Source organism: Malus domestica, chromosome 15 (genome assembly GCF_042453785.1).
Source record: "Malus domestica chromosome 15, GDT2T_hap1".
Taxonomy (NCBI): Eukaryota; Viridiplantae; Streptophyta; class Magnoliopsida; order Rosales; family Rosaceae; genus Malus; species Malus domestica.
Genome location: NC_091675.1, coordinates 29,616,258 through 29,631,262, shown reverse-complemented (window position 1 = coordinate 29,631,262; position 15,005 = coordinate 29,616,258). Strand labels below are relative to the sequence as shown.

General features: G+C 41.1%; 1 protein-coding gene across 1 annotated transcript; it reads left to right on the top strand.

The window, feature by feature from the left end:
- Positions 1-414: 414 nt before the first annotated feature.
- LOC103429188 (kinesin-like protein KIN-8B) lies at positions 415-14,382 on the top strand. The gene is made up of 14 exons (XM_029094169.2): positions 415-1,271; positions 1,355-1,426; positions 1,572-1,688; positions 1,838-1,926; positions 2,236-2,380; positions 2,469-2,564; positions 2,785-2,876; positions 3,398-3,646; positions 3,735-3,885; positions 4,309-4,371; positions 4,454-4,690; positions 12,597-12,701; positions 12,801-12,914; positions 13,264-14,382. Exons 1-14 carry the CDS (start codon positions 1,224-1,226, stop codon positions 13,804-13,806), a joined length of 2,121 nt encoding a protein of 706 aa, XP_028950002.2. The 5' UTR covers positions 415-1,223; the 3' UTR covers positions 13,807-14,382.
- Positions 14,383-15,005: the final 623 nt, after the last annotated feature.

Below are 15,005 nucleotides of genomic sequence, written 5' to 3'. Positions count from 1 at the left end.
GTTATTGTTTGGAAAGAAAAAAAAAACTCTCAATAATGTTAAGACTTAAAAAGAAACTTTCAAAGCCAAATTAATTTTTGAAAAAGTTCCATACGTGGATTCACAAACTTTCCCAAACACACGTGCATGCAACTCAAGCCAAGATTACCATCCCCTTCACATGGCTTTCCTTTTCCCCTTTTAGTTTTGTCCACACCACCAAAAAGTTTTAAAACCCACCTTTCCCAATCATAAGCTGAATATCATGACGCCAACCAAACTCATCAACTACACCCACTCCCCTTTCCAACATTTCAATTATTTACTATTTTGTATTTTCATGCAATGATGTATCCACACGGTCCGGATGATCAAAATTCGAGTTAAGCATCATGAATTAATCAGGATAAAACGTTATCAAATAAAGTTGAACTTAAGACCTCCAAACGTGAGAATTGAGAAGGAATACCATGAGCCGGAGTCCCCAAAGAAATCCAAAAACTCCCATTCTAAACATTCTCCAAACAATTATTTAATACTATGATTTAGTTGTATTTTTTTTCACTAGTGAGTGAGAGATCTTAGGTTCGATTCTTAACAAAAGACGAATTTAAACCACATCATTATTACCTCATTGTGACTTAGTCCACTTCTCTATTGTTTGTTAAAAATAAAAATAAAAAAAAAAAAAAAAAAACTCTCCAAACAAACCAACGGTCAAAATCATTCCACGACCCTCCACTCACTGTTTTTCATCCGTTTCTTCTTCTTGTTGAACAGTACCCCCCCCCCCCCCTCTCTCTCTCTCTCTCTCTCCTCTCCTCCTCTCAAGTCCCAACTCATTTACCCGCGTTAATTACCCGGACCAGTAACCAGCCGGTCCCATTTATTACAAATGCGTTATCTTACTACGATACGCCGGAGAGCACCGAGTATTTTCCCCTCTCAGCCGACAGAAATTTTGTCCTTTTCTCTCCCGCAACGCGCCCTTGAATAGTTCGTCCCACGTCTTCTCGCTCTTCGATGTCCGAAGAAATTGTCATTTCCTGAAATCTAGAGGAATTTTGAAGGAATCCGGAGCAAATGCGATTTCAAAAGCTTAGAGAATTTTAAATTTGCTTGAATTTTGGAAAACGAAGACTCTGAAATTCAGCTGCTTTGATCTGCTTCGACCATAGGGTTTTAGTGGTGGTGGTGCTGGGGGCGGAAGCTGTGGTGGTGTGGGAAACCGATGTTGATCAAACATGCCGAGCATTAGAGCTCCGGCGACGAAGAAAACTACAACACTCACGGTTAGCATTTGCTGCTGTGTAAATTTCATGGGCATTGCATTGCCTTGGTTCAGGTAATTGATTTCGAGCTCGCATTTCTGCAGGTTGCTGTGAAATGCAGGCCGTTTAGGCTGAGAGAGCGCGGCCGCGACATTGTTCGAGTGATTGACAATAAGGTTTGTGCTGGCTTAGACTTAGAACTTGTCTAATTTGAATGATATTATATATATATATATATATATATATATATGTGTGTGTGTGTGTGTGTGTGTGTGTGAATATATGTATGTATTGATTTGAAATTTGAAATTTTACTTGTAGGAGGTGCTTGTGTTAGATCCTGATCTGTCAAAGGACTACCTTGAACGAATACAGAATCGAACAAAGGAAAAGAAGTATTGTTTTGATCATGCGTTTGACCCGGTTTCTTCTAATTTGGTACATGAATACTGAATCTTACGCTTTTTTATTTCTCATGATTAGTTATGGTGTATATATCTGCTTGAAGCACTCGACTTAGTATAGTTTCTATATTTTTGGTTGCTTCTAGGTAAAGTACATGTCTTGACAATGTTTAATATATCCAGGATGTCTACACAAAATGCATATCTTCCGTGATCTCTGGGGTTGTTCATGGTCTCAATGCAACTGTGTTTGCATACGGTTCTACCGGGAGGTACTAAAGCGATATATTCTTGTTTTTTATTTTTCACCTCTCGTGGTCTCAAGGTTTTGCTTGACTTTACCAGTTGAAGCAATTTGCATTTTTTGCAACTCAGCCCTTCACGATCACTCAAAAATCTAGACATTGTGCATTTGACAAAAGTTATTAATTAGGTCAACGTCTAGATGTGCGAGTTCAAAAGAACCATATAAGTAAAATCGGGATGCTTTCTTTCAGCGTATGATCTCACCATTCATGATTTGCATTATCCATTCCTTGATATCCTCCAGAATATCTTAAAATTTCTCTGTACATTTCCAGTGGTAAAACTTATACGATGGTCGGGACACAGGATGATCCAGGACTCATGGTTCTCAGTCTGCATACAATTTTTGATCTAATAAGGAAGGACAAGAGCTCTGATGAATTTGAAGTTACCTGTTCCTATCTTGAAGTCTACAATGAGGTGGGACGTCCAACTTATGAAGAAATTTAATTTATTAACAACGCCTGTGTTCTTTTTTGAAAAGATGTTTCATATTTTATTTATTTAGGTCATCTATGATTTGCTTGAAAAGTCATCCGGCTATTTGGAACTCAGAGAGGACCCAGAGCAAGGAGTAATTGTTGCTGGGCTGAGGTGTATCAAGGTTGACACTTAGCTATCTATTTGCATCTGGTTTGACTATCTGTGAATAATTGTCAATCTTTTTCTGTATTTTTATTTTTCCATTTGTTAAATGTAATTTGTTAGTTATTTTGGGTCTCTTTCTAGTACTACTATGAAAACGGTTCTTCAATTGGACGAACCAATTATGTACTATGGGAAGGATTCTTACTCATCCATTGTGAATTGTCTTACTTATTCAGGTACAATCAGCGGATAAGATTCTTGAACTCTTAAACTTGGGGAATAGCCGACGGAAAACTGAAAGTACAGAGGCTAATACAACATCTTCTAGGTAGGTTGAATTCATTTGTGTGCTGTGGACATACCATTATCATTGTTGTCCCTTTGAGTTTTAATCATGCTTTGGACAATAGGCTGTACTTGGAAACCACTGTTCTTCCGATTTCATTGCTCTAAACCTTCTATACAGATTCTACCATACCTTAGATACCAACAACTGGATAGCTTTGTTAGGTTTAGGTGCGCGTTCAATAGGTTCTATGAACCCTTCTGTGGTCAGGTGTTTTGGTTATACTTGCATATGATTTGTTTCAAACAGTGAATCACATTTTCAACTATTTAAAATGTACTGCATCAAATATAATAGAATATTCTATGTGGAGTTTATTTTCAAAAGGTAAGGATATTTTACAATTGAATGCAGATCACAGAAGATACAATGCTAGTAACAACCGGTTTAAAGTAATAGATGCTATCATTTTTAATATTTCCACCAAAATCAGCAAAACCACTCTAAATTTTGAAAATAAAGTGTAACCTTATTATTCATACAAAATTTTTCCCATTAACCAGATCACATGCAGTGCTGGAAATAAAAGTAAAAAGGAAACAGAGAAATAAGTACCGTAATCAAGTAATGCGAGGAAAACTCGCACTTGTGGATCTTGCTGGTAGCGAACGAGCTTCGGAAACAAACAGTGGAGGCCAAAAGTTAAGGGATGGAGCAAATATTAACCGTTCACTTCTTGCCTTAGCAAACTGCATAAATGCACTTGGGAAACAGCAAAAGAAGGGTCTTGCTTATGTTCCTTACCGTAATAGGTATATGATTGTAATTTTTAATCCTGAAGTCCTCCCTGCTGCTGTAGTTAGCTTCCTGCTACTGTAGTTAATGTAATTAGTTTTGCAGCAAATTGACACGAATACTCAAGGATGGTTTGAGTGGCAATTCTCAAACGATCATGGTTGCAACTGTATCCCCTGTGGACAGTCAGTATCATCACACTGTGAATACCTTGAAATATGCTGATCGAGCAAAGGAAATAAAGACACACATCCAGGTGAGAGCCAAATATGCATGAAGACATATTCATTTTGGATCATCAAAACATGATTAAGTAATAGTCCAATTCCACATTGAAGACAATTAATGCTCAGTTTTCATTCTATGATAGATTAATCAATCTGCTAATCTGTCACGGTCTCATTTGTAGTAAGCTGTTAAGAAATAAGATTTTAAAATTGGTATTGTGCTTTAGCTTTCCACTTAGGTTGCATACTAGCATGTGGTTCTTTGTTGATTGATTTGTCCATGCTGCATGTTGCCTTAGTTTAACTGCCAATTTTGTCTTTCATATGGGTTTCTATGCACTAATTTGTTGGATTTGCAGAAAATTCCTTTTCTTGTACTTGTGTATCACTGGCTAGACTGGTACTTTTATATATGCACTGAATTTCTAACAACAATCACGTTTACTTCACAGAAAAACATTGGCACTATTGATACCCATGTATTAGACTACCAACAAATGATTGCCGGTCTTCAGGTGAGTGTTTGAATTGGTTTGATCTATTGGATTTTATTTATAATTTTTATTTTCTTCTAAGATAACCTATTTCGGATTGCAGATTGAGGTTTGTCAATTGAGAAAGGAACTAGCTGAAAAGGAATCACAGCTAAGTGTCAAACCTGTTGAAAATGCTGCAGACGATGAACTTTCTTGGTTGAATATTTTGAGCCATGAAACCAGTGAAAATGTTCAGGAAAGGATAAACTTACAGAAGGCATCATTTGAGCTTGAGGAAACCAACCTTCGTAACCGGATTGAACTCCAACATCTTGACGATGCTATAGCAAAACAACAGGTTAGAGTGTCCCACTTACAATGCAGTTGTACGAAAAAGAGTTTGTATTCTGCACATTATGTCTTTTAGCACCTACAATTCATCTCAATTAGTTCAGAGTTTCTGCTCCGAAGAAAAGCCATGACATTCCTAAGAAACAACTTTGTTATGGACTATTAAGTTCTTTTCATTCCCAGTCTCCTTGTTTTGTAAAGAGGTTTTGTAGGTTCAAACAGATCTGGAGACGAAATTAGGTCAACTTTCTTGCATTTATTTACTTTATTGGGGAACTGAATAACTCCGCCTATGTATCTTACATTGCCGGTCCCAAGCCCGGATAAAGGAGGAGGGGGAGGGCGTCAGGTAGTCGACAGCCGGCACTCCATGATCACGTCGAATCCTTATGAAAATGAATCCAGAACAAAATCGCGCTAAAGCTAGGGCGTCACCCGTAAGTGGCGCGCTGTGTGGCCCGAGCACAGTGATAAATGAGCAAGGGTCGCTGTATCTCCATCGGCACCCGGATGCAGTGTTAAATGAGCAAGGGGGCCATAGAAACTTCTTTTCGAACGACTCCACTCAAAGTTGTTTGGGAGCATATGCTCCTATCAACTTTACACGGGACACACAAAAGAAGTACTTTGATCCTATTAGACGGGGGAGGGTGAAGAAGCTAGGACAGAAGGGTAGAGTTCAAGAGAGCAAAATGCGTTTAGGAACGTGGAATATAGGAACCTTAACGGGAAAATCTATGGAAGTAGTGGAAGTTATGGTGAGGAGAAGGATAAATATTATGTGCCTACAAGAAACTAAGTGGGTTGGTAGTAAGGCAAAGGATCTAGAAAACTCAGGGTTTAAACTTTGGTATTCGGGCACAAATAGAACGAGAAACGGTGTTGGCATCATCGTGGACAAGACCTTGACACAAGATGTTGTAGATGTCAAGAGGGTAGGAGATAGAATCATGGCAATCAAGATTGTAATAGGACAAGAACTTATCAATGTGATTAGTGCGTACGCACCTCAAGTAGGGTTGGATAAGAGTTCGAAGGAGAAATTTTGGGAAGACCTTGGAGACTTGGTGCAAGGAATTGCTCAGACGGAGAAGTTATTTATAGGAGGAGATTTAAATGGACACGTGGGCAGGGAGACAGGCAACTATGGAGGTTTCCATGGTGGCCATGGTTTTGGGGAGAGAAACGAGGATGGGGAAGCTATCTTGGATTTTGCAATGGCATATGATCTCTTCTTAGCCAACACCTTCTTTAAGAAGAGAGAAGAACATGTGATCACCTACAAGAGTGGGTCGTCAAAAACACAAATAGATTTTCTCCTAATGAGGAAAGGAGATCGTATAACTTGTAAGGATTGCAAAGTTATACCAGGAGAGAGCGTGGCTAATCAACATCGCTTGTTGGTGATGGATGTACATATCAAAAGAGTGAGACAAAAGAACAAGACTTGGAATTGCCCAAGGACTAGATGGTGGAATCTAAAAGAAGAAAAACAAGTCATTTTCAAAGAGAAAGTAATCACCCAGTGTGTGTGGGATAGAGAGAGGGAAGCTAGCCAAATGTGGGATTCCATGGCTAGTTGTATTCGAAAAGTAGCAAAAGAGGTATTAGGAGAGTCCAAAGGTTTTGCCCCACACCAAAAGGAATCTTGATGGTGGAATGAGGAGGTACAAACAAAGGTGAAGGCTAAGAAGGAATGTTGTAAAGCCTTATACAAGGATAGGACCGATGAAAATGGTGAAAGGTATAGAAAAGCGAAGCAAGAAGCGAAGAAAGCTGTGAGAGAAGCTAAGTTAGCGGCTTATGACGATATGTATAAGCGACTAGATACCAAAGAAGGAGAGTTGGATATCTATAAATTAGCTAGAGCAAGGGAAAAGAAGACAAAGGACCTAAACCAAGTGAGGTGCATCAAGGATGAGGATGGAAAGGTTCTTGCTACAGAGAACGCGGTTAAAGACAGATGGAAAGGTTATTTTCATAATCTTTTCAATGAAGGACATGAAAGGAGTGCTTCTTTAGGGGAGTTGAGTAACTCAGAAGAGTGTAGAAACTACTCTTTTTATCGTAGAATCCGGAAGGAAGAAGTGGTTGTAGCTTTGAAGAAGATGAAGCATAGAAAAGCAGTAGGCCCAGACGATATACCAATCGAAGTGTGGAAAGTTTTGGGAGAGACAGGTATAACATGGCTCACTGACCTTTTCAATAGGATTTTGAAAACGAAGAAGATGCCAAATGAGTGGCGAACGAGCACTTTGGTGCCTATCTACAAGAATAAGGGTGACGTACAAAATTGCATGAACTATAGGGGTATTAAGCTAATGAGTCATACAATGAAGCTCTGGGAGAGAGTCATTGAGCATAGATTGAGGCAAGAGACACGGGTTTCGGACAACCAATTCGGGTTCATGCCAGGGCGCTCAACCATGGAGGCAATCTATCTCTTACGAAGATTGATGGAAAGATATAGAGATGGGAAAAAGGATTTACACATGGTCTTTATAGATTTGGAAAAAGCGTATGATAGGGTCCCAAGAGACATTCTTTGGAGGATTTTAGAGAAGAAAGGAGTACGAGTAGCATATATCCAAGCTATAAAGGATATGTATGAAGGAGCAAAGACTGCCGTAAGAACTCATGAAGGACAAACCGAAAGCTTTCCCATAACTGTAGGATTACATCAAGGCTCATCCTTAAGTCCTTACCTTTTTGCGTTGGTAATGGATGAGTTAACAGGACATATTCAAGATGATATTCCTTGGTGTATGCTTTTCGCAGACGATATAGTGTTGATAGATGAAACTCAGGAAGGGGTAAATGCAAAGCTTAACCTTTGGAGAGAAGTGTTGGAATCTAAAGGTCTTCGCCTAAGCCGATCAAAGACAGAATATATGGAGTGCAAGTTCAGTGCAAATGGAGGCCAAAACGAGTTAGGGGTGAGGATCGGAGATCAAGAAATACCAAAGAGCGACCGTTTTCGTTACCTAGGATCTATCTTGCAAAAGAACGGAGAATTAGATGGAGATCTCAACCATAGAATACAAGCTGGATGGATGAAGTGGAAGAGTGCATCCGGCGTGTTGTGTGACCGCCGTATGCCACTGAAGCTCAAGGGAAAATTTTATAGGACGGCAATAAGGCCAGCGATGCTGTATGGAACAGAATGTTGGGCGGTGAAGCATCAACACATACACAAAATGGGTGTAGCGGAGATGAGGATGCTTCGTTGGATGTGTGGGCACACGAGAAAGGATAAGATTAAGAATGAGGATATCCGGGGTAAAGTAGGAGTAGCCGAAATTGAAGGCAAGATGAGAGAAAATCGGTTACGGTGGTTTGGACATGTGCAACGAAGGCCTACTGACGCTCCGATTAGAAGATGCGACTATGGGACAGAGGTTCAGGGCCGAAGGGGTAGAGGAAGACCTAGGAAAACTTTGGAAGAGACTCTAAGAAAAGACTTAGAGTACTTGGATCTAACGAAGGACATGACACAGGACCGAGCACAATGGCGTTCTAAGATTCATATAGCCGATCCCACTCAGTGACTTGGATTTTCCAAGTCTCCAATCGAGAAGTTTTCCTCACTCGGGAAATTAAGGGAACACTACCCCAACCTACATGCTCCACTCAGAAAGCTTCAACATACAAGCTTCAACAAAAGAAAATTCAAAGAACTTAGCGAAGAAGGTTTTGGTGTATTTAACACAATACGTTGAAATGAAGGAAAACTTATTTATTGATATCCCCGATAAGCTACAAATGTGTACATATACATGAGTCAAAATAAACAAACAAGAGGGAGCCTTCACAAGGGTTGCTTAGGAGAAGTCTCAGCAGTCGGTAGAGCCCCAGAAAGAGAAGGCACCGGAGGGGGATCATTCGGAACCTCAGTACTGGACAGAACCCTAGAAGGAGGAGGCATCAGAGGTTGATTATTTGGAGCTTCATTACGCGGTACAGCCCCAGAAGACGAAGGCAATAAATGCCTTTGGAACAAACCCACAAATCTCTGATGATCAAGTAAAACCTGACCATCAGTTTCCTTCATCTGGTCAAGCTTCCTCTTCATGTTTGTAGCATAGTCATGTGCGAGCCGGTGCAACTGTTTATTCTCATGCTTGAGCCCTCTAATCTCCTGTTTGAGACTCATCACCTCAGCCGCCAATGATTCAACTTGGCGGGTTCGAGCAAATAGGCGTTGGGCCATATTAGACACAGAACCTGCACACTGAACACTGAGAGCCAGCGAATCCTTAACAGCTAACTCATCAGACCGTTTGGAAAGTAGTCTGTTATCTTTGGGAGTGAGAAGGTTCCTGGCCACCACCGCAGCAGTCATATCATTCTTCATCACGGAATCCCCGACGGTAAGAGGACCAGTAGGGGAGACGAAGGATGGGCGCCATATGTTGTCTGGAGAAGGCGGGGCTGCCTCTTCAACAAGGTTCAAGTCAAAACGACGGTCGGAGGGGCCAGACATTTTCAAAGGTGTTGAAGAGAGAAGAGGTTGGACAAATCAAGATCTTAGAAGTGCAAGAATGGAGCTTCTACTGGTGGAGATTTCAAGTGTGCTTTGGAACTTAATGCCAGCCCCTATAAAAATCTGCACTCGACGGATCTTCAGAAATCGAAGAGGCGCCTGCTCAGAAATCGAAGAGGCGTTTGCTTTCTCAAAAGCTGGGCTGCTTAGAGACCACGAGGGTTGATCTCAGAAATCGAAGAGGCGTTTGCTTTCTCAAAAGTTAGGCTGCTCAAAGACCACGAAGGCCGATCTCAGAAATCGAAGAGGCGCTCGCTTTCTCAAAAGCTGGGCTCCTCAGAGACCACGAGGGCCGATCTCAGAAATCGAAGAGGCACCTACTTTTCCAGCCTTGTCAGCACCTGTCACACGCACACTCAGCTTTGCGGAAATTATGGGCATTCTGTCGAAGACTTCTGAGGAAGTAGAAAACACATGAATCTTACTGTTCAATCACCCACTTCCCACACGCAACACTAGCTCATGGGTACCACAGATAACTTTGCCAAAGTTCTCTGCCAAAATTGAGCACGTAAAGCTTGCAGCTCCCACTACATCGCTCTGACCAAGAAAGGTAAAAGAATAGCAAAGAAACAGCACTAACAAAGTTTAGACCCATAAATTTTGAAGGTCTAGCTACCATATTATTACCCACAAGGGTAAAGGAACAGTACCACTGCTGGATAATTGGAAAGTCCCTGTGTGTCAACCTCTGTGCTTCGTGGCAAGGTAGACTAGTAAACATGCCCAACCTTTACTCACACTCGAGAAAACACTACCAATAAGATTGCTTGCTCCAAAATCGAAGAGGCACCGTCCTCCGAATCTCGAGAGCCAGACTCCTAACATGACTACTTTCTCAAAAATCGAAGAGAGGGTAAAGGAACAGTACCATTGCTGGATAATTGGAAAATCCCTGTGTCAACCTCTGTGCTTCGTGGCAAGGTAGACTAGCAAACATGCCCAACCTTTACTCACATTCGAGAAAACACTCCCAACAAGATTGCTTGCTCCAAAATCGAAGAGGCACCGCCCTCCGAATCTCGAGAGCCAGACTCCCAACATGATTACTTTCTCAAAAATCGAAGTGACACTGCTCCCCGAATCTCGAGAGCCAGACCCCCATCATGATTGCTTTCTTAAAAATCGAAGATGCATCGTTCTCCGAATCAATCGAAGAGACGCTCGCTTTCTCAAAAGCTGGGCTGCTCAGAGACCACGAGGGCCGATCTCAGAAATCGAAGAGGCACCTACTTTTCTAGCCTTGTCAGCACCTGTCACACGCACACTCAGCTTTGCGGAAATTATGGGCATTCTGTCGAAGACTTCTCGAGAGCACAGACCACTTTTTCAAAGTGCTCTGACAGAGTTAAAACATGTGAAGCTGGCAGCTCCCACTACCGTGCTATGACCAAGCAGGGTAAAGGAATAGCATTACTACTTGTTGTTAGGGAGACTCCTATATATGTCGACCTCCATCCCCAACGGACAGGCAGACCTGCAAAAATGTTCAACCCTTCCTCATATTTGAGAGGGCACTCCCAACGAAGCCTTTCGAAATATTCAGCTTTCTTTCCCCCCGATAATACCTTTGCAAACAAGCTATACTAGAGCAAGAATATCTCATATCATCAGGGTTAAAAGCAAGAGTATCCCATATCATGCTTTTTCCCTGTCTTTTCCTTTGGCCTTGTTGTTACCTGCAAGACAAGGAGAAAGAGAGCAATCAGTCAGCACTTGGAATCAAGCTTCCAGCCAGGAACTGACTGCCTGGAACCCCTTACCTGATTACTTACCTGGCATTGCTCTCGAGTACTCATCTTCAACATCTTATGTTTCCAGGGAAGATACCGCATCTGCTTGAGGAACAGATAGGGCAAGTGCGAAGGATACAAGGAAGCATGTGGAGACAAGCGTAACAGCACACGTGCCGATACATCCATTACTCTGTCAAAAGCAAAAGTATCCCATATCAGCAGGGTCGAACGTACTCTAGATTTGATGGACTTGTTTTGACCCTCAAATTCTTCAGTCGGCTCTGGAGGAAACCAGAAAACCCTCCAGCTCAGTTCAAGAATAAGCCTGTGGAAAGTTACTTCTTCAAAAGCAAAAGTATCCCATATCATCTCTTCTCATCTTTCTTCTCTTTATCCTTCATGCTGCTGCAAGATGGGGAGAAGGTGAACAATCAGCCGGAGCTCTGATTGCTTACCTTGTCTGTCACCTCTTTCAGCAGATCCCCTAGCTCGGCGACTTGGGAGACTCCTACTACATGGTTTGTATCGCGCTTGACCAAGCCTGAAACTACAAGTAAGCTTCAAGTGAAATTGATACATTACCTTGTGCATCTCCACCAGTTAAAGATACCACCCCTGGATGGAGGAAGAGTACTTCCAGAGAAGATGCCACATCTACCTATGAGACAGATAAGGCAAGTCAAGACGATACCACAATCCGATACTTAGAAGTTTCGTGATTACGAGATCATTCTCTCACAATATTTCCTAATGTCATTTGTACTAAATCATTCACTTGTACTCACTAAAGGAGAGCTTGAACCTATGTACTTGTGTAAACCCTTCACAATTAATGAGAACTCTTCTATTCCGTGGACGTAGCCAATCTGGGTGAACCACGTACATCTTGTGTTTGCTTTCCTATCTCTATTCATTTATATACTTATCCACACTAATGACCGGAGCAATCTAGCGAAGATCACAAAAAGCGACCGTTTTTGCTGCCTAGGATCTATCTTGCAAGAGAACAGAGAATTAGATGGAGATCTCAACCATAGAATACGACCTGGACGGATGAAGTGTAAGAGTGCATCCGGCGTGTTATGTGACCGTCGTAGGCCACTGAAGCTCAAGGGAAAATTTTATAGGACGACAATAAGGCCAATGATGTTGTATGGCACAGAATGTTGGACGGTGAAGCATCAACACGTACACAAAATGGGTGTAGCGGAGATGAGGATGCTTCGTGGGATGTGTGGGCACACGAGAAAGGATAAGATTGGGCATGAGGATATCCGAGGTAAAGTAGGAGTAGCCGAAATTGAAGGAAAGATGAGAGAAAATCGGTTCCGGTGATTTGGACATGGGCAAAGAAGGCCGACTAACGCTCCGGTTCGAAGATGTGACTACGGGACAGAGGTTCAGGGCCGAAGGGGTAGAGGAAGACCTAGGAAAACTTTAGAAGAGACTCTAAGAAAAGACTTAGAGTACTTGGATCGAACGGAGGACATGACACAAAACCGAGCGCAATGGCGTTCTAGGATTCATATAGCCGACCCCACTTAGTGGGAAAAGGCTTTGTTGTTGTTGTTGTTGTTGTTGTTGGGGAACTGAATAATATAAACTAATTCATGAGTACCTTTTCTGTGTTACAGGCTATTGGAAATGATAGTGAAATTTTAGAGGCCATGAGAACAAGGCGGCAAGTTATTTTGGATAACATCCGTGACAATGATGAAGCTGGTGTTAATTACCATATGGTAATATCTCAGCTGTAGACTGTAGTCAAACTTGCAAAAAAAATACAACTTCATCAGCTTTTGATTTTATTGCCAAGTTACCAACTCTACTTTTTGTAGGAAATCGAAGCAAATGAGAAGCATCGATGCCATCTTCAAAATATGATTGAGGAGGCCATTAGTAACAATGGAAATAAAACGTACTTGCGTATTCTTAGTCAATACAGGCTCTTGGTGAGTTGATATTAAACCCAAACTGAATATAAATATACTGGACCTTGACAAAATAAATTAGTAAATGACTGTTTTGAGTTGAATATGCATTTATTTGAAATTCGTGACTAAAAAAACTTGAGCAAGATCATTGGTGTAGATTTTATTTCTCTCAAGATAAATGTTTATCTAATGCCAATGACACAAATTTTCTTAAGAAATTCTTAACAGTTGCATTAGCATACTGCTAACTGTTATGAGTTGCATCAGTATTACCAATTTTAATATATTCTAAAGCTCAATTTCTCAGATTTACATATTGGCGGTAAACTTTCTGTTAGGTGTAACAGTTTTACTTCAATTAATATAGGGAATGGCAAATACTGAGCTTCAATTTGAAATGGCAATGAGGGATCAAGTGATTAACAGCCAGCGGGAAGCACTGAGAAACATGTGGGACTTGCTTATGGGGTTAGGACTTGATGAGAGACAGATCATGGACCTTGCATCTATGAAGGGAATAACAATAGAAGAAGACTCTACAACGGCACCCCATCTGGGCCTTTCTGTTAGGGAGCAATCATCAGATTTGGATTCGAGAAAATATGCTTCTTTTGGTCCTTGTCGTGGCATGGGGCATTCATATTCTAGACCATCTTCCACCTTTCAGCAGTCTCAAGAGTTAGGTCTGAGGTCATTTCCCCAGGGGCATTTGGATTTGACTCCGTCCTTTTGCAGAGAGGAACATCACAGTTCATATTACTTACTGTCACATGACCATTCTCCTTCAGCCTGTATGTGTACAAGGACAAGTATTGAGCACTGGGTTGGTCGAAGGTCAAGTTCGTGGTTTGGAACTATGGATAAACATCCTCAAGATTTGCGAAAATCATATCCAGTGAGACAGAACTGAAGCTTCAGCAGATAGTGTAATCTGTATACCAGCGGCATCTCTCGGTATTGATTTTACCAAACAGAACAAGGTATTTGCACACGATTATCCTGGTGGAGTGCTTGTTAGCCAAGTAGATTTATATGTAGGCCATGTGGTACAACTCAAGGTACGCGTATAGCCAATTCAAACAAGATCAAAATACTGAAAGTCTAAACCTTCCAACTGCTCAGATTTATCCCACGTTCTTTTGGTTCTGATAACCCTGACACCCAGGCCTCCCTTCTAATATTCGGTAGCCTCCTTGTATTTAGGTTTTACCCCTTATCTGCCCTTATCGTTTTTGTCTGCCATCTTCTTCCCTGCATGTACGCGTGTGTAGTAGAGTTACGGTCTCTGTAAGGTTAACTTGGCAGGTGATTTTACCGACTGTATGCAAAGAGATGGGGGTTTTGGATAGGAGGAAGAAGAGAAACGAAAGGGGTCAGTTAAAATAGGTATGTCTGAGTCTTCTGACACTCCGACTCGCGGAATGTGGTTCTAGTGCTGTGTACATATGTTATGAACATGCCCGGCTGATTATCAAACTTATTACTACTTTGCTGTGTACTAATTAGTTCGTTTGTTCAAAATTGGAAGTAATTTTGTATGAGTGAAAAAGTGCGCAGCTTACTTTTAAAGTGAATCCTTTTCTTTTTCGGAGATGATTTTTGCACGCCCATTTGCTCGTTCTACACATCCATATTCTTCTCCACAATTAAACATGGGTGTGCAGGGGAGGAAACTAGGTATTTAGGAAACTTACGCAATTGTGGACTGGTTTAGGTGTTGATGTTAGAAATTCCCATGTTGATTTTCCTTCCTTTCTATTCCCTTCTCAACTTTACTTTACTTTACGTTAATTGTTAAGTGGAAGTTGAATTTGTGGGGATCGAACGCTCACTAAAATGCAAGGCATGATTGTTTTTTGTCACTACAGTAAAACGTCATATGCTAAATTTCTGTCTAAAATTCTATAAACAAACGATATGAGCATATAGAGCACAAATTGATTACGTGTAGAAGAATTCACCTTGGGATTTTTCAAACAATTTGGATTTGGGGATATGAAATTTTTCGTGAGATTTGGTTTTTGGATTAAATCTTAATTGTTGAACATCAAAGTAAAGATTGACAATATAGTGATAAAAATTTGACATATAACGATCAAACTTTGACAA

Bases quoted from the DNA above. Each gene is read 5' to 3' on its own strand.
- LOC103429188 (XM_029094169.2), top strand. From the start codon at position 1,224: ATGCCGAGCATTAGAGCTCCGGCGACGAAGAAAACTACAACACTCACG. The intron at 3,647-3,734 runs GTATATGATTGT...TTAGTTTTGCAG, and splicing joins TATGTTCCTTACCGTAATAG to CAAATTGACACGAATACTCA. The intron at 4,691-12,596 runs GTTAGAGTGTCC...TCTGTGTTACAG, and splicing joins ATGCTATAGCAAAACAACAG to GCTATTGGAAATGATAGTGA.